The sequence below is a fragment of the Cupressus sempervirens genome, chromosome 2 (genome assembly GCF_028749045.1).
Source record: "Cupressus sempervirens isolate cs-2001-9-10 chromosome 2, ASM2874904v1, whole genome shotgun sequence".
Taxonomy (NCBI): Eukaryota; Viridiplantae; Streptophyta; class Pinopsida; order Cupressales; family Cupressaceae; genus Cupressus; species Cupressus sempervirens.
Window position 1 is genome coordinate 328,924,552 of NC_143119.1, and position 23,899 is coordinate 328,948,450.

Here is a 23,899-nt window from a genome sequence, read left to right on the forward strand (position 1 = left end):
AGGGGATATAAGGAGATGGAGACCTAATTTCTTATTATCTTTTGCATATTGAAAAACTTGTTTTTGTGAATTGGCTTTGAGAGAGCAATTCTTCATCTGGGACGCAAACCCCAGGTTCTGGATTGGCTGGTACGTAGCCCTCAGCAGTTATTGGCATTGGATTCTTCAGACAGTGTGCGTTGCTATCAAGGATAGAGTACGCCATTCTTTATTATAGATTCAGGTTGCAAATTTATGGTTTCAGTGTTGCAGATTGATTCTTTCAGCTGGGATGTGATTCCTTGCAGTCTTAGGGCCGCCATTTGCAGCAGTTTGGCATCATTGTTGGATGTAAGCTCCTTGGAACTGCATTGGATTTATTATTTGGCTTTATAAATCAGAAATTTGCCTGGTATGATTTATAGCAATTCTGATTTGGCTCTATGCTCTTATTTATTTTCAGTCTCCTCTCATGTTTATTGTTCATTATTCATTACTATTGTGAAAACTATCAAAAAACACAAAACAAAAACAAAACCTTCTGCAACTTCTGTCTATTCTCAAAGACCATCAAATAAATCACAGGAAAATATAGTTTATTAATTTAAAAACTACAACAGATCAACAAGGGCATCCATCAGGGATCTTTCAGTGGTATCAGAGCTTGCATCCTGCTAGCCTGTAGGGTTTGTGAGAAATTGTCACAACAGATTTTGGCATCTGGGTATTGGATAAAAAGTTTTGATAATTCATTTCAGCATCTGGGTACTGGCAAAAAAGTTTTGATAATTCATTTTGGCATCTGGGTATTGGATAAAAGGTTTTGATAATTCATTTCAGCATCTGGGTACTAGCTAAAAAATTTTGATAATTCATTTTGGCATCTAGGTACTGGATCAAAAGTTTTGATAATTCATATTAGCAGTATAGGGTCGATTTTTGCTCTGGCATGTTAGTTTTAATTGTTCAGCGTGGTAGTTCATTATGGCAAAATTGTTAAGAGATATAAGCCTGTGGAAAGAATGGGAACAGTCACAAAAAAAAATCAAGCTTCAATTGCAGCAGTTCAATGATTCTATGTCAAAGAAATTTGGACATGCTAGTGGATCATCATCTTCTTCTAGAAAGGATCCATTGCCACTAGACAGGATAACGGAAGTAATTAGCATACTTGAGGAGTATAATACTCTTCCTCAATATGTTAGGGAGAACTTTCATTTCAAAGATTACATTGACATGCATCCAAAAATTTGTCATAAGGTTCAGCTTGCAAAAAAAGAATACCATGCCATAGTTGATGATATCTTTTCATGTGAGAAAGAAGATTTGTGTCAACCTATCCATGTTCATGATAAAAACACCATAATGGATCAGTCACTTGCAGAGTATGCAGAAGAAAGGCATGAAGATGTGTTATCATTTGAGTTGCAGCCTATGAAAAACAAAAATCAGTCATCATATGGGATTCCTAAAGAAGAAATAACTCTAGATCAGAAGGAGACACATAGCACACCATTGATTCATCAAGTGGATCACAAAATGGAAGAGATTACAATCATGGATCAGTCCATTAGGGATGCTGAAAGCATGTCTCCAAGGTCTGATACCTATTCTAATTTTTGGAACAGTAGCTCTAGTCATGTGGTATCATCCATTTCACATGAAGGTAATGAGGTTGTTGAGTCTTCCTATGATGGTACTCAGGTTAAGTGTGTTGCACATGAGATTTATATTGTGGATTCAAACCACAAAGGTTTTGATTGTGTTTACCCCACATTGGAAGATGTGAAAAAGGCTCAAGAGACGTGCAATGGATGGTCACATAGAGCTAAGAAGGCCAAGCCGCTTGCTGCCCAAGCAAGACAACACTTACAAGAGGTCAAGGAAAAATGCAATCAGCTTGATAATGCAAGAAGACAAAGAGAGTCATACATTAGATCCTTATTTCTTCCAAGGGAAGAAAGTGAGGATGTTGAGCATACAAGGGAAGCGCTTCTTGAGGTAAGTCCACAAGAAGAGCATGTTGAGATGTGTGAAGAGGAAAAGAGTTATGATTTAGAAAACTCAATTTGGTCTAGTTTGCATCATGAAGTTTATGACATTCCTCTTTTAAAGAGCCCCTTAAAGGCTCCAAACAATGATGATATTAGTTTCACACTTGATGGACCAGCCACAAGTGTTATTTTCATTTGTGTGGAATGGAACATTATTGATTCTGATTTGGTTAGTCATGCATCATCTACAATGGAAGGACAATTGTTAAGATCATATGAAGCATCTTGTCTTAAAGAGATGATTAGGGAGACTAAGAGGCTGCTTACTAAGAAGATATTGCATTTTGATAATGTTTGGTTTGTTTGGCATACTACACCTTGGAGTTTGTTAGTAATGGAAAACATATCAGTTATGGAGATAGAGGTATGGATCAGATTTTGGGCAGCTAAGGCAGTTAATGGGACATGTTATATTTGTTTGAACACACCCCATGGACCAGCACCTTTAGAGGAGTTGCCTACCTTGGAAGGAGAGGCAAGAGAAGACCACAAAAACATTGTGGAAAAGTATCAACATACTTCTGATTTTCTGACTTTGAACAGCAATTCTCTTTCATCTCATGAGTCAAACTTTGAACCTTGGGTTGGTTACATTCAAGTTGGGGTGTTCAAGTGTGAAGTTGATCCTTCCCTACTAAGAGTTGATGATATATTAAGTTGCATACCTAGTGGACCAGCCACAAAGAGCCTGTCTTTGTTGAGAATTAGAAACATCTCTCATTCATCAATGGGTTTATCACCTCTTCCATATGATAGGGCAATGATGTACCTTTTGATTGAAGATTCAGAGTTTTTAAATATTACATTGGGCTTTCAAGATCAGAATATAAGGAACTTCGTTGGTTACATGGTTAAACAAAACATTTACTTAACAACCTTTAATGAAGGCACACTAATTTCTGGAAATATAAGTAATGTTGCAGCAGTTGTTTGGAGGACTTGGAAAAGTATTCAACAAACTTTCCTTGCCGATGATTGGCTCATTTGTGAATTCCTAACAACATTGGTTGTTGGTAGTAATTGTGGCTTCATTTGGAGTGAAGTTCTTAGTTGGTTAGATGAGGTACAATTTCACAACAACAACATAATGAGTATCCACATGCCGGAGGGATGTGTCAGTGCAAAGATTTGGGATCTTGGTATCACCATGTGTTGGGCATTTCTTCAGTGGATTCATGTTGAGTTGCTTCACTTTTGGTATACAGATGTTTACATCAGAGTAGCGCAGTGGTTGGGTGGAGCAACATTTCTTAGATCGATATGGGATTCAGGAATTGATAATCCTACAATGTTGGGTACAAATGACACATGCTTTGGTTTTTCTCATGATGGCATACATACTTCATCTTCGAGTTTGTCATCTACATCCATTGATATAGCAGTGGTATCCTCGTTGATTGGTGATTCCATAGTCTTCGATTCCTTATGGACTGGTGGCTGTCCAAGTTGGAATCATTTACTATTTGACTTGGCATTGACTACATCCATGATTCAGTATGAGGGCATTGAGGAGTGTTTCTTTGGGACATTTGTTGTTTGGCATTGGTATGATGACGTCTATGATATCATTCGAGTTGCTGGTCAGAATTATAGCAGCATTGTTAGGTGGTCATGTGGGTTGGAATACTGGTTTATGGGAGTTCACTTTCACACCTTGCTGGTCTGCTTCATTGTATGTATGTTTCATGGAGCGCGGTTGAGATACTTCATCTCATTCAGTACATTTGGTATTTTGGTTTGGGATCCGGGCCCTGGTTTCATTGATACATTGGTGCTTCAGGGTCCTAATGAATTCCTTCACAACTTGTGGTTCACTAATATTTATATTAGAGTGACGAAGTGTCAGCATGGTGGTTCCCTTTTGAGGCAGACTTAGAATCCTGGAATCACTTGGATTTCCAGTTCAATAGTTGAGGATGTGGAAGCCAATGTAGGCTTACTAGAGTTTCCGCCTTTAGTGTTCCAGTTTGGTTCTTTCAGAGAGCAGTTCATTGAGGAGTTGACAGAGTTGGTACAGTATTTGATTGCTCTTCCTTTAGGGGGTTTTCAGGAGGTTACTTGTTTGGGTGCAGTGCAGGACAGTGTTTCTAGAAGATGGAATTACAAACCTTCCAGGATGGCTTGGGACCTTGGGATCATTCTTGGTTATGGTATGGACTTGCCTGATGTTTGTGGAGTTGGATTGACATTGCTTGAGGACAAGCAATCTTTGGGAAGGGAGGACTGTCATGTCCCCAATTTCTGCCCTTCGTTAGAGACAACATTTCTAGCAAGGTTGGTCTATTATCTGGTTCCCATAGGCCAGTAGAGCATAGAGGGAACCAACCCAAGGGCTTTGAGAGTCATGCATGAGCTTCCCAAGTAGTTTGGAGCAGTACACAACAGTTTTCTACAATTTAGGAGGGATTCCTAATTTGTAGGGATTGACTAGGAGTGGTCTAGGAGGCATTTGGAGACCTCGGCGAACGTTTTGGAGACTTAGAGTGCATCTCCTATTTTTTAGGAGGCATTCCTATTTTTTAGGAGGAACTCTCAGTTTAGTGACAGTTCTCTCAGAGGTGCACACAGTAGGGGAGAGTCATTGGGACTCAATTTTGGTTGATTGGGGTTGTCTCCTACTTTTTAGGAGCATCTCTAGATTTTAGGGATGCACTGCCAGTTGACCCATCTTGTTCGGCATCAGTCACAGACAGGTGACAAGGTTATATTCATGTTTGATTGGTCATTTTGGGCCTTTTGGGACCATTTGGGAAATATTTTAATATATTTTAATATTTCCTAAGTTGGTGATTAAATAAATTAAAATAAGGTTAATAATATAACCATTTTGGAGTAATAAGGGGATTCTGGCTTCAGTTGATCAGGTACACCTATGTGTTATAGCTCGTTGGAAAGGTCTCGAATTATTATACATGATCTTTACTATCTGTAGACTTTTTGGTGCCTTCAGCTATGGAATTTTAATAAAGTAATGTTTTTCCTATAGCATGGACGACTTTAATTGGGAAAATGTTATTTTATTATATTTTATTTTAAGGGCAAAGTGTAATTTCCCTTTAGGGTTCGATTTATAGTTGGAAGGGGATATAAGGAGATGGAGACCTAATTTCTTATTATCTTTTGCATATTGAAAAACTTGTTTTTGTGAATTGGCTCTGAGAGAGCAATTCTTCATCTGGGACGCAAACCCCAGGTTTTGGATTGGCTGGGACGTAGCCCTCAGCAGTTATTGGCATTGGATTCTTCAGACAGTGTGTGTTGCTATCAGGGATAGAGTACGCCATTCTTTATTGTGGATTTAGGTTGCAGATTTATGGTTTCAGCGTTGCAGATTGATTCTTTCAGCTGGGATGTGATTCCTTGTAGTCTTAGGGCCGCCATTTGCAGCAATTTGGCATCATTGTTGGATGTAAGCTCCTTGGAACTGCATTGGATTTATTATTTGGCTTTATAAATCAGAAATTTTCCTGGTACGATTTATAGCAATTCTGATTTGGCTCTATGCTCTTATTTATTTTCAGTCTGCTCTCATGTTTATTGTTCATTATTCATTACTATTGTGAAAACTATCAAAAAACACAAAACAAAAACAAAACCTTTTGTAACTTCTGTCTATTCTCAAAGACCATCAAATAAATCACAGGAAAATATAGTTTATTAATTTAAAAACTACAGCAGATCAACAAGGGCATCCATCAGGGATCTTTCATTCAACATCAGGTTGGATGTTTTGTGTTGATTTCTAGTTAGTGGTTTTGCAGATTCTTGGAAGTTTCGTGACATACTTGTCTTGGTGGTAGAGTCTAGGCTATTGTCCTTTGTTGCAGACTATTCTGAAGATGGGGACAACCTTCTCTATTTTTTTTGGCTGGTGTTGGTCTTTGACATTCTGCAGATCCAAGGAGGGCTTTAACACCAACATAATGTTTTGATGGATTTGTAACTAGTAAGTATAAGACGTGTAATTGTCTTTTGTAGAGTAGTTGATAGAATGACCCTTTAAGGGAGGGTATTAGATTATTTTTAATATCCTAGGTTCTAGCTAAATTTAGCTTGTTCTTCTAAAACCTTAGTTAATGGTCTTTTAGGTTCTATTTTGAGTTTTGTTAATTTAATCTATTTTTAAACCATGTTACTATTAGCATTTGTAAACTCTATTTAAGATTTTGTATTGTTAATAACAATTAAATTCATTTTTTGAAGTGTCAGTTTTATTTTGAGTTTTCTTAATTTAGTCCATTTTTAGACTATGCTATTATTAGCATCTGGAAACTCTATTTAAGAGTGTGTATTGTCAATACAATTAATTCTGTTTATTAAAGAAGGCATTGACTTTGGAGGCCTTTATTCTTAGAAGCAAAGTGAGTACATATTGCTCATTCTTGCCTTAGCAGAGTAGTTTGGTTGGGAAGTCCATTAGATGGATGTTATGTGTGCCTTCCTTAGTGGTGAATTATAGGGAGAAGTTTACATGTTGCAACCTTCTAGTTTCAAGGTTGTTAGGTGTGTAGATTAGTGAAAGCACTCTATGGCCTGAGAGGATTTTTGGGGGTTGGCTATGTCCATTGAAAAATACAATAATAGAAATTGTGTGTGTGTGTGTGTGTCTATTTATATATATAAATTATTAAGTTTTGTAGCTCACACTAATAATATTCTTTAATTACTATCCAACGTTCAATAAGAGATTACAAATATATAGGGTGGATAGTCTAACTTCCTATAACAACTCCTCTAGCTTCTTATTGTAAGTTAAGCGGGTTCAACCACCATAATTCTCTCCCTTCTATTGTCACACTTCTAAATTTCTATGTGAGACATGTTATGTTGTTAATAACTCAATATCCTCACACACTATCATTCTCTAATATAATATAATATCTAGTTATTTCTCTATAACTTAATATTAGCTTTGTAACATATTAATTCTTAGTACCATATATTAAATCAAATAATAAAAAATTCGTGGAAATTAATTATTTTGCTTTTGTTCTAATAATAGAAGTAACTGCCATCCTTTAAACATGAACATGAAAACTAGTGCATTAGCTAACCCATGCTAACCTTAGAACATTAAGGAATAAAATTTCTTGCAAGAAAAGGAAAACATAATAACAATGTAACTGAAATAAGTACCTTCCATTTCCTATGAACATGCAAAGTTAGCTTCACTTGCTATCCAGATATAAGTTACTAATTACTATTCACATGAAGCTGAATCTAACTAATTTCCATTTCGTTACTCAAGCATCATAAGTCTCAAATAAGAATGTAACTCCAATTATCATGGAAGATAACTAATATCTAATTATTACGCAAAGAACTAACAGTATATCAATTAGGTATAAAACCTGTACTTGTTGTTCCATTCATGTTGTTCACTGAGGGTTACTACCTGTAGCATAGGACTACCTTGGACAAGGTTTTACAGGTGCATGCACTGTACTTCGTGCTGTCATTGTCACCACCAACTTGTATGTTGAGTCCTTTAGACTCGTTAAGGGTTTTAAGGGTTCCACGACCCATCCAAGGCTTGTCATCCATTTTCAGCATTTATGATTCATTGATCTAAGACTGAAACACATTGGCACAAGCAGAACCTTGACTGTCCAATGTTCAATAAGAGATTGCAACTATATAGGGTGAGTAGTCTAACTCCTATAACAACTCCTCTAACTTCTCACTCTAATTCTAGCTGGATTCAACGGCCATAATTCTCTTCTTCCTATTGTCAATCCCAAATCTCTATGTGAGTCATGTTATGTTGTTAACAACTCACATATTATTGTCCTCACGTACAATATATTCTCACTATAATACAATTTTGAGTTATTTCTTTACAACTAAATATTAACTTTGTAACATACCAATTTTAACTACCAGATATTAAATCAAATAATGAGAAATTCATGAAAATTATTTTTTTTGCTTTTGTTTTCTCAACAGAAGTAACTGCCATCCTTTTCACATGAACATGAAAACCAGTGCACTAACTAACCCATACTAATGTTAGAAAATTAGGGAATAACATCTTTTTGCAAGAAAAGGAAAACATTATAATGATGTGACTGAAATAAGCACATTCCATTTCCTATGAACATGCAAAGATCCAGTTATAATTTACTAACTGCTATTCACATGAAGCTCAATCTAACTAATTTCCATTTCGTTACTCAAGCATCATAAGATCTCAGATAAGATAAGATAAGATTATAATATTAATGTCCAACAAAAGACCAAAAAGAGGTCTATGGGACTGAAAGATTACAGCAGTGAGGTAGACACCAACAGGACCACACAAAGGTGTCCAAAAATAAATGAATACAACCAAAATAATAGCAACAAAGAACAGAGATAGAAAAAGCGCTAGGAGTCTTTCTTGGGCGAGAAGAAATCAGTCACGGAATGATACACATGCTGATGTGTAGAGGTACTATGCTGTCTCCAGTTACTCACAAAGGAGTGTCACTGGTGCAAATAGCCAGAATGGGATCTGACACATCTAGAAAGCCCATTAGGTCGAATAGAGCTAGAGGGCCTTTTCACACCACGCAAAGGGGATAATGGTGTAAAAAAGTCAGTAATGAGCTAAGTAGATGAGTACCGGTGTGGAAGCGGTGTTTGGATCGCGTTATCATGAAGCGTGGTGGCCTCAGGAAGATAAAGTGCAAGGCATCTCTGATCATAATAGCTGAAGAAGTCATAAAGAGAAAAGCACTCCCAGAACAGACAAAAGAATCTCCCTCTGATCTCATAATAAATAGGGCATTGAAAAAGGAAATGAGCCTCGTTCTCCACCTCCCCTAAAGTGCAGAGCATATATATTCGTTCCCCACTATCAACATGATGATCAGTCCAAGCCCGAAGATAGTGAGAACCAACTCTGAAAGAACCTAAAGAGATCCGCAGGGCATGAGACGAACACCGTGAAAGATAGCTAGGATGGGCAATAATCCCATCAGAAATCTCCAAAAAGTGTGCCGCATAAAAAGACATTCGTGGGCGTAACCTGCCAGGAGGGTTAACCTAGGTAGTAGTAATGTAACCTCTATAGATATCAAGATGAACATGCTCATTTAACTCCTGCTGAGAAGGGAGAAGATGAGCTGGGGCATCCAATGAAAATTGAAAAGGGGGGAGACGATCAATGTCAATCCCAATCGAACTCAACAAAGAAGAAACCTATGCATACCAACATCACATGTGAGACCCAGACTCAGTAGTCATAGTGGAAACAGAAGAGCAATAAGCTAAATAAGAGTAGCTGTCTCGGTCCCCAACAGTATCCACAAATACGATGAAGGAACCAAACCAAATAAAAAATGGTTGCGAGTCTGAAAGGATGAGCACAAAACTCAGCAAAAATGACACTGTGAGGGGTGAACCCCTGACATCTGATGATGCACCTCAAGAACAAAGTCCGAACCCACTCAATCGTGGTCGAATCCGAGCTAAGAAGAGAAGGGCCCCAAACCACAAAACCATACAGAACAGTCGGTCGAACAAGAGCATCTAAGAGAGATAGCTTAGACAAGGTATCCTAGAAGTGATGTCTGAAGCACTGCTTCTCAAGCAAAGCAAGAGAACCCATACCCTTATTAACTCTGGGCTGAATAGCTGGTCTCATACTAAACCGTGAACCGGAAAACATAACCCCCGGATATGTGTAGGATGAAGTGAACTCAATCTCCTGCCCCTGAAAAATGAAGTGAAGATGAGTAGTCTTTGAACAATTAAAGATCATAAGTTAACTGAGTAGTCTTACCCAAGTTAACTGCAAACTGTCTCTGATCACAAAATAAAGCCAAGCCATCGAGAATTCTCTGTAAGTTGTTTGGAGAGGAAGCAATGAGAACAACATCATCCAAAAAAAGGAAAGAGATTAGAACCTGATGAAGATAACAACCATCTCTCGGGAGAAAAGACTTCAAGAGGAAGTCCTCAAGCTAATCAATATATAACCCAATTAAAGTAGGAGAGAGAGGACACCCCTGGTTAACCCCAATGGTGCTATGGATCGGATCTAAGAAGCCCTCAGGACTCCGAAATTTTCCAACCACAATCTCATACAATCTCATAATAACAATACACAGCATCTCAAAAATACCAGTCTCCTTAGGTCTCTCAAACAAAGCCACCCTAGGAACAGAATCAAAAGCTTTGCGAAAATCAACAAAGCAACAGTAGACCTTCTCCAATCTGTGTTTGGCCTCCTCAATAATAGCCCGTAGGGTGAAGATGTGATCCATAGTCTGATAGTCCATTCGAAAACCTGCTTGCCCTCTAGCCCTACAACCAATCCTGTCGAGCTCCGTAGATAGCATAGTATTAAGAGCTGTCGCATACAGTTTGGCAAAAGTATGCCCAATCATGATGGTTCTGTAGTTCCTTGGATCAGAGATAGGGCCGGTCTTGTGAATGGGATAAATTAAATGCCTAGACTAGGAGGTCAGAAACCGGTATGAATCACTCTATTAAAAGGAATAGAGAGATAGGGCCCCGAAACTAAGGTACCGAACTTGAAAAGCTTAGCCTGGAAACCCTCCTCATCAGTAGCTCTACTACACTTCATGGATCTGATTGCGTCATAAATGTGGCAATGGGTGAAAAGGCGGACAAAAGGAGGCAAGGAGGGGTGAATGGAAGGCTGCCTAGGAATGTCATAAAGAGCCATGGTATGCAAGGTGAGGGAGCGAAAGTCAAGGGTGGAGGGCGGAGGGGAGTTATGGGGGAAAAGAGTGCGCGAAAAGAGCTGGGGATTGCGGATCAGCGTGGAGCAAAAAGACTTAGAGGCAACAAAGTTACACTTCTTACTCTGAAGCAAGCGGAGATAAGATGAGCGAATACTGGCAAAGTCAGTGGAGTGAACCTCAAAAGCAGAGTGCATAACACGATGGAAGGATTTGCAGTTCGAATCGAACCACTAGTTCATGGGGCAGGTACTACGACATTTTCTGCGAAGGAGCAAAGGACGATGAGAAATGGAAAGGGTGTCTGACTCAAGGATAGCCGACGTGAGCAAGTCAAACATGGAGGCGGCCTCGCACGAGTCTGAGAAGCATGAGGGGCTGAGGAGTCTCAAAAGATGAGCGGAAAAGAGCTCACAATCGCCATTAATAAAACGAAGGCGAATGGGCGAGCGAACAGTGACAGACGAATGATGAGGCGACATGAGAGGGAAGAGGCTAAGACGAATACTGAGAAGAGCATGATCCCCCAGAGGAAGGCGCAAAATGGTAAAATTGTGAATGCAAGGTATGAAGGAGGGACAGGCAAGAGCATAATCAACGACACTAGCACCACCTCAATGAAGCCAACAAGTAAAGAGCTCAGAACCAGTGAAGTAGGAGAGGCCGTTCAAGATCACCAAGCCAGAAGACTCACAGAGCCGTAGCAAATGTCTACCATAAATAGTTAACGGCCCAGGCACATCCTCTGAACCCCTCTGAAGCCCTAAATAAGCTGGATCAATCTCAGTGGAGCATATAACTCTAATTATCATGGTAGATAACTAACATCTTAATATTATGCAAAGAAATAACAATATATAATCAGGTATAAAACTTGTACTTGTTGTTACATTCATGTTCTTTTCATTGCTTTTGTCCTCCACGGGTGAAAGAGTGTTATGAGGGTTTTTTGCCTGTCAACCTTGGATCTTTCAATGGTGACCTAATGGTTAGCTGCATGACCTCCACAAGGATGTAGCCCAACCCTTCCCAAGGGCATGTGTACATGGCTTCACTTTTCTATTGCCATTCAAGACTTGGTGTACAATCCACAACTATCATAGCTAGCCAACTTATAGACATCTTCGCCTATATGGGCGACCTTCCTAGCTGGACATTGCTCAGCAGAACCTTTATGGTTCCATGGTTATTGACCATTCCATAGGGAGTTCCTTACCATTCGTTGCTAATATCAACATAAAAGTGTGATTGACATCCCTTTCAAAATGCAACCACATTAATAACTAATCAGGTTCGACTAGAATTTTCAAAGTTATTCAACATTCTTATAGATTACGTACTGTCAAGTTTGTAATGATTTGGTTTAACCCAACCCAGGATTGTTTGCTATCCATAAGATCTATAGTGTTATAAAATTATCTAGGTCACGTTGCAAAATGTTTAATGGTTAAGCATACCCCACAAATCACCATTCCTCAAGTATTATAGGTTGTCTTGATGATAGAGACTAAGAGATATGTCCATAAATTTCAGAAAAAAGGTATACAGAGTTATATAACAATCCAGATTCATGAGGATGTTAAATAGGCTCCTATTAAAAGACAAAATTGCCAAGAGTATATGGTTTCATAACAAAATTATAAATTCACAAATCTAATTGAGAGTTGCAAAATTTCATAATGAGGAAAGGATTCATAATAATTTGTGTCATATGGTATTTATTCTGTTTTTAGTCTTTCCCGACCTTAAGAACTTGTCATGCAATATGCAATTATATTGTCTGACTGGCCAAGGATCATATGAACACATTTCTGATCCTATATGATGTCTTTGTTTAGCTCGTGCCCAATTATTAAGTTAAGGGTCAGACTTGATAAACTTCTTAAATCTTACTAGAGAACAATCGTTTGCTAACACTTTTTTCACCATAGGTTAATAATTAGGCTATACACCCATACCCTAGGTTCATTACATCCATACCCCTATTGATGAACTGGGGCATAAAAGACTTGGACCAATCCTAACTTCCAAAAGATCCAATTCTTTTAGTCTATTTAAAGGTTCTACCTGATTCAAGCTGTCTCCTAACTGCAGGTACATGTTATTATCTAGTATTTTCTATACTTTAATCCTTTTGTTCAATTTAGATTTGTGGAGGTCCTTACTCTTAGTTGTATTATGGTTCCAATATAATTCATATAAAAGATCTTATTACTCAAGTTTGTTACTAGGAAGATTATATTCTCTCAGTGGGATGATATGGCATTATAGTGCAAATGACCAAGGTTGTTCTATTAGTTTTTAAATGAATGAGAAATTACTTATTTAGATGAGCACTATTCCTATATATATGCACAGGTGTTTCTTTTTGAATGAAATCATAGGAAATTTGTATTCCTTCATGTGCAAAGTATACATACGTAAGCGTATCTAACACATTTAAATAGGCGTTTCCTTGAAAACACTAGAATGTATATATATATATGTATATATATTCTGATTGAAAACAAAGAGAATCATCAATGAGACTGAAACATTTATGTGAAGCAAGGAAAAAGATGGCTTGGTGATTCTTTCTTTCCTACATGCATTACATAGAAAGACTTAAGCTTCTACCGATGAAAAGCAGTAAACCCAACTCCGCATTCCTTTTATTTAAAATGTGAGATACAATACATGTTTATAGATGAATAAGAGGCATTGCATCCCTTCAAAGCACAAACTCTGTCAGCAACAATTTAGAAGGAACTGTTAGAATGATTAGATAACTGGGGGGGGGGTGAATCAGTTATCCTTAGGTCTAGATGTACCAATTTATTTAACAACTTAATCATACTCATAAATCCACTCGGCCAATATAACAAGTCATCAGTAGTCCAGTTTATTGATCTCATCACTTAGCTCTTTGTTTAGTGTTAGCCGAATAACAGAAACATATAACAATAAATAGCATGAAACATGAAAACAACATTCACACAAGTATGACACCAAGATTTAATGTGGAAACCTAATTTGGGAAAATCACCAAGTAACATGCTACCACTTTTTCATTCTTCTAAAATGAGCCCGGTTAAGAGCCAACCCTATTAAAGGTTACAAAACACACTGCTAGGTGTGACCTTGCTAAAGGATTTAATCACTCTATTAGGAGTAGCCTCGTTAGAGGTCTTAAAAACATCCCATTAAAATGTCACCTTGATTAAAGGATTTATAATATAACTGTTAGGTCAACCTTGATTGAAGGATTTTACTTCCGCAATGGTTAGAAAGTAATAGCTAGGTTGATCTGATAAAATACAACTCACTTTGCAAGTTTAGATCTCCATTCGACTCATTCCTGGTTCATTGACTAGACTTCATCACATTCTCCATCTTTGATCTGCTTGGCAACACTTAAAGCAATCACACTATCATCAACTTCTCACTTTTCCTTTGCAACTATGTTCTTCGCTTGTTGTCCACAAATGCGCCAACAAACAACAACAATAAAACATCTCCTATGTCTCCTTAAATAGATGGGTTTAATCTTTTGCCGCCTGCAGATCTTAGGGTTTGATCAAATTCATTGAATCTGTTCATTGTTCCGTCTTTCTACTTCTTTCTTGAAACTTATCTTGAATCCTCGCCTTAGATCGCTTAACAAAATCAATTCATGCATTAAATACACCAACCCATCAATCGTTATCTTTTATGTGTTTTGACCAATTCATAAATTCAATTGTGTCGGCCTCAAATCTTGATTCTTTCTCAAACTATTAAATTATTGACACTTAGTCATCACTACGTTCTTCAACTTGGTCATCACGAGGTAGTTTGGTCACTACTGATTTGTCTTGCTCGGCTTACACTTGCTCGCTCGACAATCATTGCGCTTTGTCGTTACTTTAGATTCTCTTCATCTTGCTCGGACATTACCATCACTCGGCTAATACTTAAGTTCCTTAATCTTCTGCTCGGGAATGTTTAACTTCTTCATTGACCTAGTAGCCTGCTACTCGGTCAAGCTTGTGTTTTACTCAGCTTCTTGACTTCTATCAATCATTTCTTCTACACTTCTACTCATCTTTCTTCTTCACTTAATACAATGATTAAACAACTCATTACCTTATCAAATACTAACTGATCAAGTGCCCATTGTAATTCCATCATATTTACTCCTCTTTACTCAACAACTTTACTAGTTCTTCTTGTTATCTCTCTTTTCAAATCTTCTTCATCAATCAATTGATATGTTAGTCTACATTGTTAGCAAATGTCTTACTAGTAAGGTTTGACATCAATGACAACATAACAATTGTTCCAATTGAAGTTTTCAACAACCCACTTGCCTAAAAATAGGCTACAAAGAAAAATGTCATTGAACACGTGTCCATTCTCTCAAGAATTTCTTACTTAATATATTTTGGAGGTAACTCGACATCCTCAATTCTTTGTTCCCTCCCTGATTTACCCTCCCAAGTGATGATATAGACATGATTTATGTATTCAAGCTGCTCTTCTAAATGGAATCAATAATGTGTCGATGTATAAATCACTTCCCTTTTCATTAATTACACATTTGGAAGGAAGATGCCTCCAACAAGCTCAATAGGTGACTCCAACGCTAAATGGGGATAATAATCCTTGTGTAAATTATGTATTTGATGAAATGAGAATAATAAAATATTATAATGTAAATGATTAACTACGAAAACCACTGAAAAATTGGTAAAAATAGATTGTAACAGACAAATGATGAGTGGAAACCTACAAAATCGAAAACTAGAAGACAAATCTAATGCATTATTGAAATTTGAGCTCAAAATGACAAGGACATGATGATAATGGCTGTGTTCTTTGCTTTTTTTATAGATTGTCTGCCTGCTCTTGGTCTGCCTAGATCCAGTCTGACAACACTGCAAACTGTTCATACATACGAAAAAATGGGAAAAAGGCTGTCTAAAGGAATTTGCATTGCTCAAACCACTATGTTTAGGAATCAATCTTGAAAAATAAAACGGAATTGCATAAAGGAAAGTAAATAGATAGGAAAATTATAGATTCATCTTCCGTGAACTCTTTAAGGATGGATTAGAAATCACTCATACTCATGAAGTTGCTTGAATGTACTTGAGATCCAAAGAGTTGACCTTGGAGTGTGATGTGGAACCAAGAATGCCTTTGCAAATGCATAGATCTATGAATTCCACTTGTAGATTTTGAATGTAGATATGATTGATAGCCACTTACAAAGAAGAGAAAGTGGATGAAATGATATATTTTCTTGTCTGATTGAGAATTCCTCTACTTGGCCAACATAGGAGAAAATATTATATCAAATAGAGAAGATTGCCTTTGACTTGAATAATCTTGAAGAATTGGAGACTTGGAGATCTTGATCTTGAATGCTTTTCTTCAAATCTTGAATCTAAATTCTCAGTTGCTTGAAAATTTGATAGCTTGATTACCAAAATGCTTGCACTTGATAATGGACGATGGATCTCAAAATGAGGTGAGACAGAAGAAAATCATGGCTGATGACAAAAGAAAATCTCCCAATAAAACCCTACCATCAATCCCCCAGTAAAATCAAGGTCCCAAAATCCAAAGACAGGTCGCCATTGGCGACATGTCTAATGAGAAATGGACAAAAATTTGAATAGGGTTCTAGGAAGGGTGAAAACGAGTGGGGAGAATGGAATTGCTTGCAGGATTTGGGGCTTGGGTGCAGTTTCTAGTGCTGAGTTTTGGTCACAGGATTGGAGTAGTAGATTGATTTCTAGAGTTAGTACTATTTCGTGCTTTCCAATCAGCTTAAAAATGGATTCAAATGCTTCTCTATAAATGAGTTGGATAGATCTCGTGGTCTGGTACTTGGGTAGTTCTTGTTTGAGTATTGATGGTAGATATGATCAGATCATAGGAGATAGATTTTCAGCTACTTCCTTATGCACCATTCAATGGCATTTCAGATTGATTATTGTTGTACTTGTTCCTCTGCACCATTGACATCATCATTTGAGCAATTTGATTTTTACACCCACAACTCTAGATGCGTTGATATGTTTTATTGTGTGCTTATAGTCGGTGTTATGCACTTTCACGGGACTTCAGAGAGTTGTTCAGTGTTGATGGTTCCTTGAGATACTACTATCTCCCTGTATTTGACAATTTTGATGCCATGATAATTTGGGATCCTGACGTTAGCATGTTTAGTGCATCATTTGAGTGGTGAGGTTTAGATGAGTCCCTTAACAATCTGGGATGTTGTTTATATTAGAGAAGCACAATGGTTTGGCATCACAACATTCTTGAGGTTGATATGGGATTCAAGCATGTGATTTCAGCATACACGTGTTGATTGTTTGAGGGTTAGCAATCTTTAGGAAGGGAAGACTGTAATGTCCCCTTAACAAATTTAATGACAATTTAAATTAATTATTTGATAAAGTATTAAAATGACTTTTTTTGGAGCTTACTGAATTTTGTTTTTGTCATTTTAATTTAAAGGGGGAAATAAAATGATAAGAAAAGAAATATGAAGAGACAAGAATAGAAAATGGAGTCATAGGGATGTGCTTTAAAAGAACATTGAGAGGCTCATTCTCATTATGTTTGGTTTATATTTGGTTATTGTTCTCTTGGAGAATTTGGAAGCTATAGGCTCTTGGCTCAGAATTATTTGGATGGAAATCCTCAACATTTAGTCAATTGGATGGAAACCCAATTTGAATTTAAGGGGATTCGTGACAAACTTCACAGTTGGGCGGAATTGTTAATAGAGGTATTTCATGTTTGTTTGGAAAACATGGACATAGGGACTTATCTATTTTGACACAAATATTCATCTCTACTTCAGATATATGATGTCTTTTTAAAATAAATTGTTGGATGAATAGAAATCTTTTAGCATACAAATTGTTTGTTTTAACTTTTGTGGTGCATATGGCAAAATTTGGAGCAAATATCCTAGGGGGATATATACTCTTATTCTCCCATCGACATCACCATTGAACTCGTGAGTGAAGAATGCAAGATCAGTCTTGAAATCTGGTTTACAGAACATCTTCCCCACTTGTCTATCCTTTTATAGCACAAAGCATGTATCCTTATGTCTCTAAGTCAGCATGTCCTCAAATATGAAGGATTCCTTGATGATATGATCTTCAAATATTTCTTCAAGTTTTTAATCAAAATGCAATATTAAATAACACCCCTTAAAATTGTCCTTCATTATCTTCCACGGGTGTTACTTGTTCATCATCTTGCATATTCTTTCCATGGGCGCTTGGAGTTTCTTCATCTGACATGAGATTTCCAATTGCTTCTTCTTTAGGAACATCTTGCAATTCTCCATTAAAATCTTTTCAATGTGGCGTGTATGAGTACCCATCAATCCTGATGTTTTCAAAATGATAGGAGGATCTCCAAGCACTTTCACAAGTTGTTCATCGAATTCAATCTCAAGTGGCAACATCTTGGGAGGTTGCAGTTGATATTGAATCATGCCACTTGCAACAACTTGTCTGACCTAAGATGTCTTTGGCAATGACTCTATTTGCACCTAATGAAATCTTTCAACACCCCCCCTAAAACATACCATAATGATGATGCCCTTCAATGCCTCTTTGATTTTTTGCTCATGTTTAAGTTGATCTATGATAGCTTGCAATTCAATGTTCAACTCGTCCACTTGATTGTTGTCCTTTTCACGGACACTTGATACTTTTTGCAACTCATTTTGGATAACCTCCTCTTGAAGCATGGATGAAATTTCACTAAGGATTTCTTCGTCTTCAAACTTGTGATGATCTTCTTGTACTTCGTCACCTTTAAGAGTTTCAAAATGTTAAACTTCACTTGTTATCTCTAGATGCCGTGACCTTTTCACACCATTGCCCTATTGTAATGGGCACCCACTCCTTTTGCTTTTGCAGTAGAATAGTTGTCTTAGGTAAACTCTAGAATGTGGTATGACCTCCAACCTGAAATCTGCTCACTGTATATTGTATGTGTTGGAAAATTGTTGTCATTAATGTCAAAAAGGAAATTGTTGGTCCAAGAAAAAATCAAATAAGGTTGTTAAGGCCAAAGACCACTAAATTGATTACACTTGATGATGAATGATTTTTCCTGAACAATTTTTAACCCTCGTCAAAGACTTTCCTCTGAGAAATCACTGAAGAAAATAAAAAATAATATGGAGGCTGAGTATAAGTTTCAAGTTGGAATTAAATTTTTACCCATATTGGGAAACCCGCTAAATTAGTGTTAAAAATGAATAGAAATTAAATATATCTATATTTGTTTATGGTCCCTTCTCCTTTAAAAAAGTGTTCGATAATGATGTTAAAATCATTTAATTAATGAGATAATGAAAAGGTGTATATAAAATGAGATCTTGCCTCTCTTTGGGAAATACACATCCTTTGATATAATCTCCCCCTCTCAAGCAGATATGTGAAGTGTTGTGTAAGAGTAATGAGATTTATTGAAAATCTTTCCTTACATAACCAGACTTGCAAGAGGAATTGAGAAAATCTTTGCAGATTTGCAAGAGGACTTACAGAAGCATAGATTTAAAACTTGGCTAAGACTCGCAGGGACTCACCAGTCTCACGAGTCTATTGGCTCGCCAAGTAGACTCACCACAGGATTGCAAGCCAAGTCCAGGCGAATTTTAGTCTGGGACTTGAGAGTTTAAGTTTGCAACTCGAGAGTTTCTAATTTTGATGCTCAATTTGTCCAGTTCATGAATTTTTACATAGATTTAATTTTCTTCTTTGCTGAGCTCTTGATGAGTCCTTTGCCAAGTCTTGAGTTTGAGTCCTATTTTCGAGCTGCTGAGTCCGCATTGGGTCCAATTTTTAAACTTTGTATAGAAAAATCTTTTCAGAATCAAAAGAGGATTTAGTGCACGGTTGTAAAGGACTTTGAAACATATTTGTGAAGAGGCTTATGCAGATTTAAGAAGGAAATTTATGAACATGATTGCATCTAATTTTTAGAGAGCATAGCATCTACAAGAAGACCTTCATTGAGGCTAATCATTTGAACATCATTCATTGAAGAAGGTTATTTGGAAATAGGCACTTCATAAGAAAAAAAGATTGGATTCTCTTTGCTGAGTTGGCACTTACTTGTGTGGACTGGCATCTCCAGTTGGTTAGTGACTACAAATCTCTTAAGAGGGCATTGCTGTCTCCAATGGTTTGGTGCCTACAAATCAATTAAGAGTGCATTGGTGACTCTTGTGGGTTGGTGCATACAAAGTTTGTAAAGGCAATTTTATATAAGAAAATGTTTGCCATGGTTTCCACATAAATTGTGTGTTCTTGTGTTGCACAATTGTTAGATCTTGTCTGATTGATAAATTTATGGTTGTTAAATTTTCAAAATGTAAAAGTTTGTCTAATATTGATTCAATCCCTCCCCCAGCCAACCCCCTCGTAGTATAAGCTTGTTCTCATCAATATGGTCTGCAAAGGAAAAGATTAACAAAAGCTAACAATGAAATAAAATATCTCAAGCCCTCTTTACACTCCTGTCTCTCTTTTGAACAGCCTAGCTAGGAATGATGCTATGACCTAGCACAAAAAGGGCCAGCTGCAAATATCTCCTCAAATCATACTTCTATTACATCAAAAACCCTCAGCAATTTCCCCAACAAAATCATCAAAAAGGCTAGCTTCTTATTTGATGTCAAGCACAATGTAATGCAACACCAAATTTTAAAGCTCCAATTTGTAGCAGTGGCAATCCCTATATGGAATCACACTAATCTAGCTAGGAGTTTTTTCATACCTGAAAGTATAAATCTTGAGAGGGTTTTTGTCCTTAAATGATTTGTCATAACTCAAGGTTTTTCCCGACATTATAACAATATTGGCATAACATCATTCACAAAACTGTCTCTAGAATGAACCATTAATAATTATTTTCTTTTTTGCTCTAAAGACCATTTAGGAAAACTAATATTACTTTTTGTGAGAAAGGACTGCCAAGCTTATAGGCGTCCAACTTAAAATACAACTTAACACCTTTCCAACTTAGTTGCCGATTCGTGACATGAATCCGATTCGGGCACGTGAATCGGATCCGTGGATTTGGGATTTTTTTTTTTTCCCAATTATGATTCGTGCATATATATATATATATATATATATATATATATATATATATATATATATATATATATATATATATATATATGCATTATATATACTAAAAAATAAGAGAAATATACATAATTCTAAAACTAAATCATTTCATAGTATGAATCTAGTATACTTGATCAATGACATTGATAATTAATCTATTTTCACGATTATAAAGAAAATCAACACATTCACATTGAATTACTAAAAGTGAAAGCTTGTAACATTCAAAATATAGATCATTAAACTTAAAGTTTATAACATGATTTACTCATAAAAGAGTCAAGAGTCAACACTAAAGTTTTTTATTTAATCATCAAATGGATTTTCAAGAAAATCCGCATCAGAGGGGTACTGGTGAGTTGCAAGTGCTGCATCTGTATCAGTAGAGGAACCCAAACCACTATTAGTAGAGGGGATTGTTAACTCATAATCCTCCTCCTCATCATCCACATCAATCAAAGTGGATCTAGCAAGATCTCGGATGGTCATATCTAAATTAGGAGTCTCGAGTGCTACATCCCAAAGCTTTTCGGGCCCCTTCTTGTACTTAGGATCCTTCCGTGACAACAAGCGCAAATTGTTGTGAATGAACACAAGGTCTTCTGATTTTTTTTGAGCCAACCGGTTGCGTTTGATTGAGTGGATAAAGGAGTAAGTACTCCAATTCCGCTCAGTGGCAGAAGAGCTGGCAACCTAAAGAGAAATTAAAAATTATCAATACAACAATCAAGATAAATAAATTAAATAATAAATTCAAGGAATTGAGAATGTTAACCTTAAGCTTAATTTTACAAACTTACTTGGGATAGGACCTTTATGGCAAGAGGTTGGAGGTACGTGAAGGCTTGCCCATGAAGGTACCACCATTTGATGGCACCCATCCTGCTTTGGTCTGCTATGGCAATAGGGTCGAAATCCTCACCTGAGTTGGAAGCAGCAAATTCACTCCTCACAATTGCCCCAATCTCTGGATCTTGGAATATCTTAGCTAGTGCCCTCTTATACCCATTTGCGACCTCTGCATCTCTAAATGGTGGCACTCTACCTGGAAGGCGAAGTACATCTGCACAATAGTACCTGGGGATAACAAAAGACAATTGAACACTATCAAATATCAATAGCACAAACATTGGATAAAATAAGCACAAACATTTGATGAGAACTACAGTACCTCGGGGATAGAGCATATGCAAGGAGGTGCAAAGGTGTGGTCATCTTGTTCCATCGATGATGAACAATTTTTTCCACCTTCTTGTAAAGGGTGTCCTCAGGATCATTCTCCCTCCTCTGTATGACCTAAGATATGAAATATGAATAATAATTATAATTAGTGAATATGTCAATTTAAACTTTAGAATCTAGATATCTCTCAAATAAAAAATTGTTGTAAAAGAGCGTAAAACTTACCATTTTAATTTTTTCCAGCATACTATCCATGGAATCATAAATATCCCCAAGGCATGGCTCATCACTATCTGCGAAGCGAAGCATTGCCATTATTGGATCGGTGATTTCCAACACATAACTCACAAGACCCCACCAATCCTCATCTAGTATCATTCTTCTCACATTTAAAGCCCTTGCTGTATTGGAATTCTTCCAAATGCCCCATTGGGGGCTAATGACCATATGCTTCAATGCTTCTTTTACCTTCACAAGTCGTCTCAAGACGATTGTGTGAGAGGCAAAGCGGGTTTCAGCAACCTAAGAACATGTTAAACTCAAGTTAGTAAAACATTTAAAAATTAAAACATGTTAATGTAAACAACAACAAAAATTAATAATTGTGGAATCCAATAATATTCAATTATATATTAAATATAAAAATTTACCTTCAATAACTCCAAGTCTGAGAAACTCCTAAAAATTGCTTGTGACATGTGGTGATTTGTCACAAACATTTGAATCTCTTCAGCTTCCTCATATATCCTTTTCACCCAATCTATTTCGGTGCCAATTGCTTTCATCACTAAATTGAGAGAGTGGACGGTGCATGGTGTCCAAAAGATATGATCATATCTAAACTCTACAATTATCCCTGCAGCCCTGCAAACTTTTGCATTGTCCGTGACCACTTGAACAACATTATCAGGACCCACTGATTCTATGGCATCAATGAGAATGCGTGAAATAAATTCTGCATCTTTCACTTGCCCTTCACAATCAACTGCCTTCAAGAACATTGCCCCCTTAGGGCATACAGCAATAACATTGATCAATGGACGGTTTCTACAATCTTTCCAACCATCCGAAATAATAGACACACCCGATTGAACCCAAAAATCTCTTATTGGTTGAAGTTGAGCCTCTACATTTTTCCTCTCATCATGTAATATGGTAGTGCGCAACTTCTCATAACCAGGCGGTTTGTAACCATGGGGTGCATCATTTATTGCTTCCACCATCTCCCTAAAATAAGGTGATCTAGCAAAATTAAATGAAACACCATTTGCAATTAAACAACATCCAATTTTGTGATCAGCAATGTCTCTCTTTTCAATTTGGAATGCCCTATCTAGTGGGCCTCTCTTGCGGGTGAGTGGAGATGGGTCTTCATCTTCATCATTTGTAGTTGGCATAGGCAAAAAAGGATGTGTTCTTGTGTTTGTTTGATCAGATGATGGTGTTGGTATATTTGTTTTTTGGGAAGCACCACGTTTTGCTTTTGCAACTGCTCTATCAGCATCATCTTGCTCTTTTGCTAATGCTGCTATTTGTGCAGCTGGTAATCCCTTCTTATCACTACCTTGACACATGTGAATTCCTTCACCCGCAGGGCCCAAAAAATGTAGTTTTACTCGGGAATAGGAGCTTCTATGTTGTATGTTGCAAAAATTACATTTCCATATGTATGCCCCACCCCCAGGACATTGTGCAACTCTTGTTGTGTGTCTCCATAAAGGAGACCCCTTATCAATTTTGAAGTTTGGTGATGCAGCCCCACCCTCACCCACTGAGCCTTGACTACTCATTGTTCTATTCTTGCAATCTAGAAAAAGTGAAAGAAAACCATGCTTCACACTTGCACAAAAACTTG

At 37.1% G+C, this 23,899-nt stretch overlaps 2 protein-coding genes across 6 annotated transcripts in view; one reads left to right on the forward strand and one right to left on the reverse strand.

Annotated features, from left to right (window-relative positions):
* The window catches only part of LOC149572432 (carbon-nitrogen hydrolase family protein), a 263,986-nt gene that overhangs the window by 99,150 nt on the left and 140,937 nt on the right, over nucleotides 1-23,899 (forward strand). The gene's annotated exons all lie outside the window — the stretch shown is intronic.
* Nucleotides 20,125-22,875, reverse strand: LOC149572433 (uncharacterized). Its single transcript, XM_089812288.1, has 5 exons — nucleotides 22,270-22,875; nucleotides 22,029-22,158; nucleotides 21,663-21,907; nucleotides 21,313-21,555; nucleotides 20,125-20,181 (listed from the first exon to the last, which is right to left on the reverse strand). Exons 1-5 carry the CDS (start codon nucleotides 22,489-22,491, stop codon nucleotides 20,125-20,127), a joined length of 897 nt encoding a protein of 298 aa, XP_089668414.1. The 5' UTR covers nucleotides 22,492-22,875.

Excerpts from the sequence above, each read along its gene's own strand:
- LOC149572433 (XM_089812288.1), bottom strand. The coding sequence starts at position 22,491 with ATGGTCATTAGCCCCCAATGGGGCATTTGGAAGAATTCCAATACAGCA. Across the intron at positions 22,159-22,269 it reads TGCTGGAAAAAATTAAAATG|GTCATACAGAGGAGGGAGAA; the intron begins GTAAGTTTTACG and ends TTCATATCTTAG. Across the intron at positions 21,556-21,662 it reads CCATAAAGGTCCTATCCCAA|GTTGCCAGCTCTTCTGCCAC; the intron begins GTAAGTTTGTAA and ends ATTTCTCTTTAG.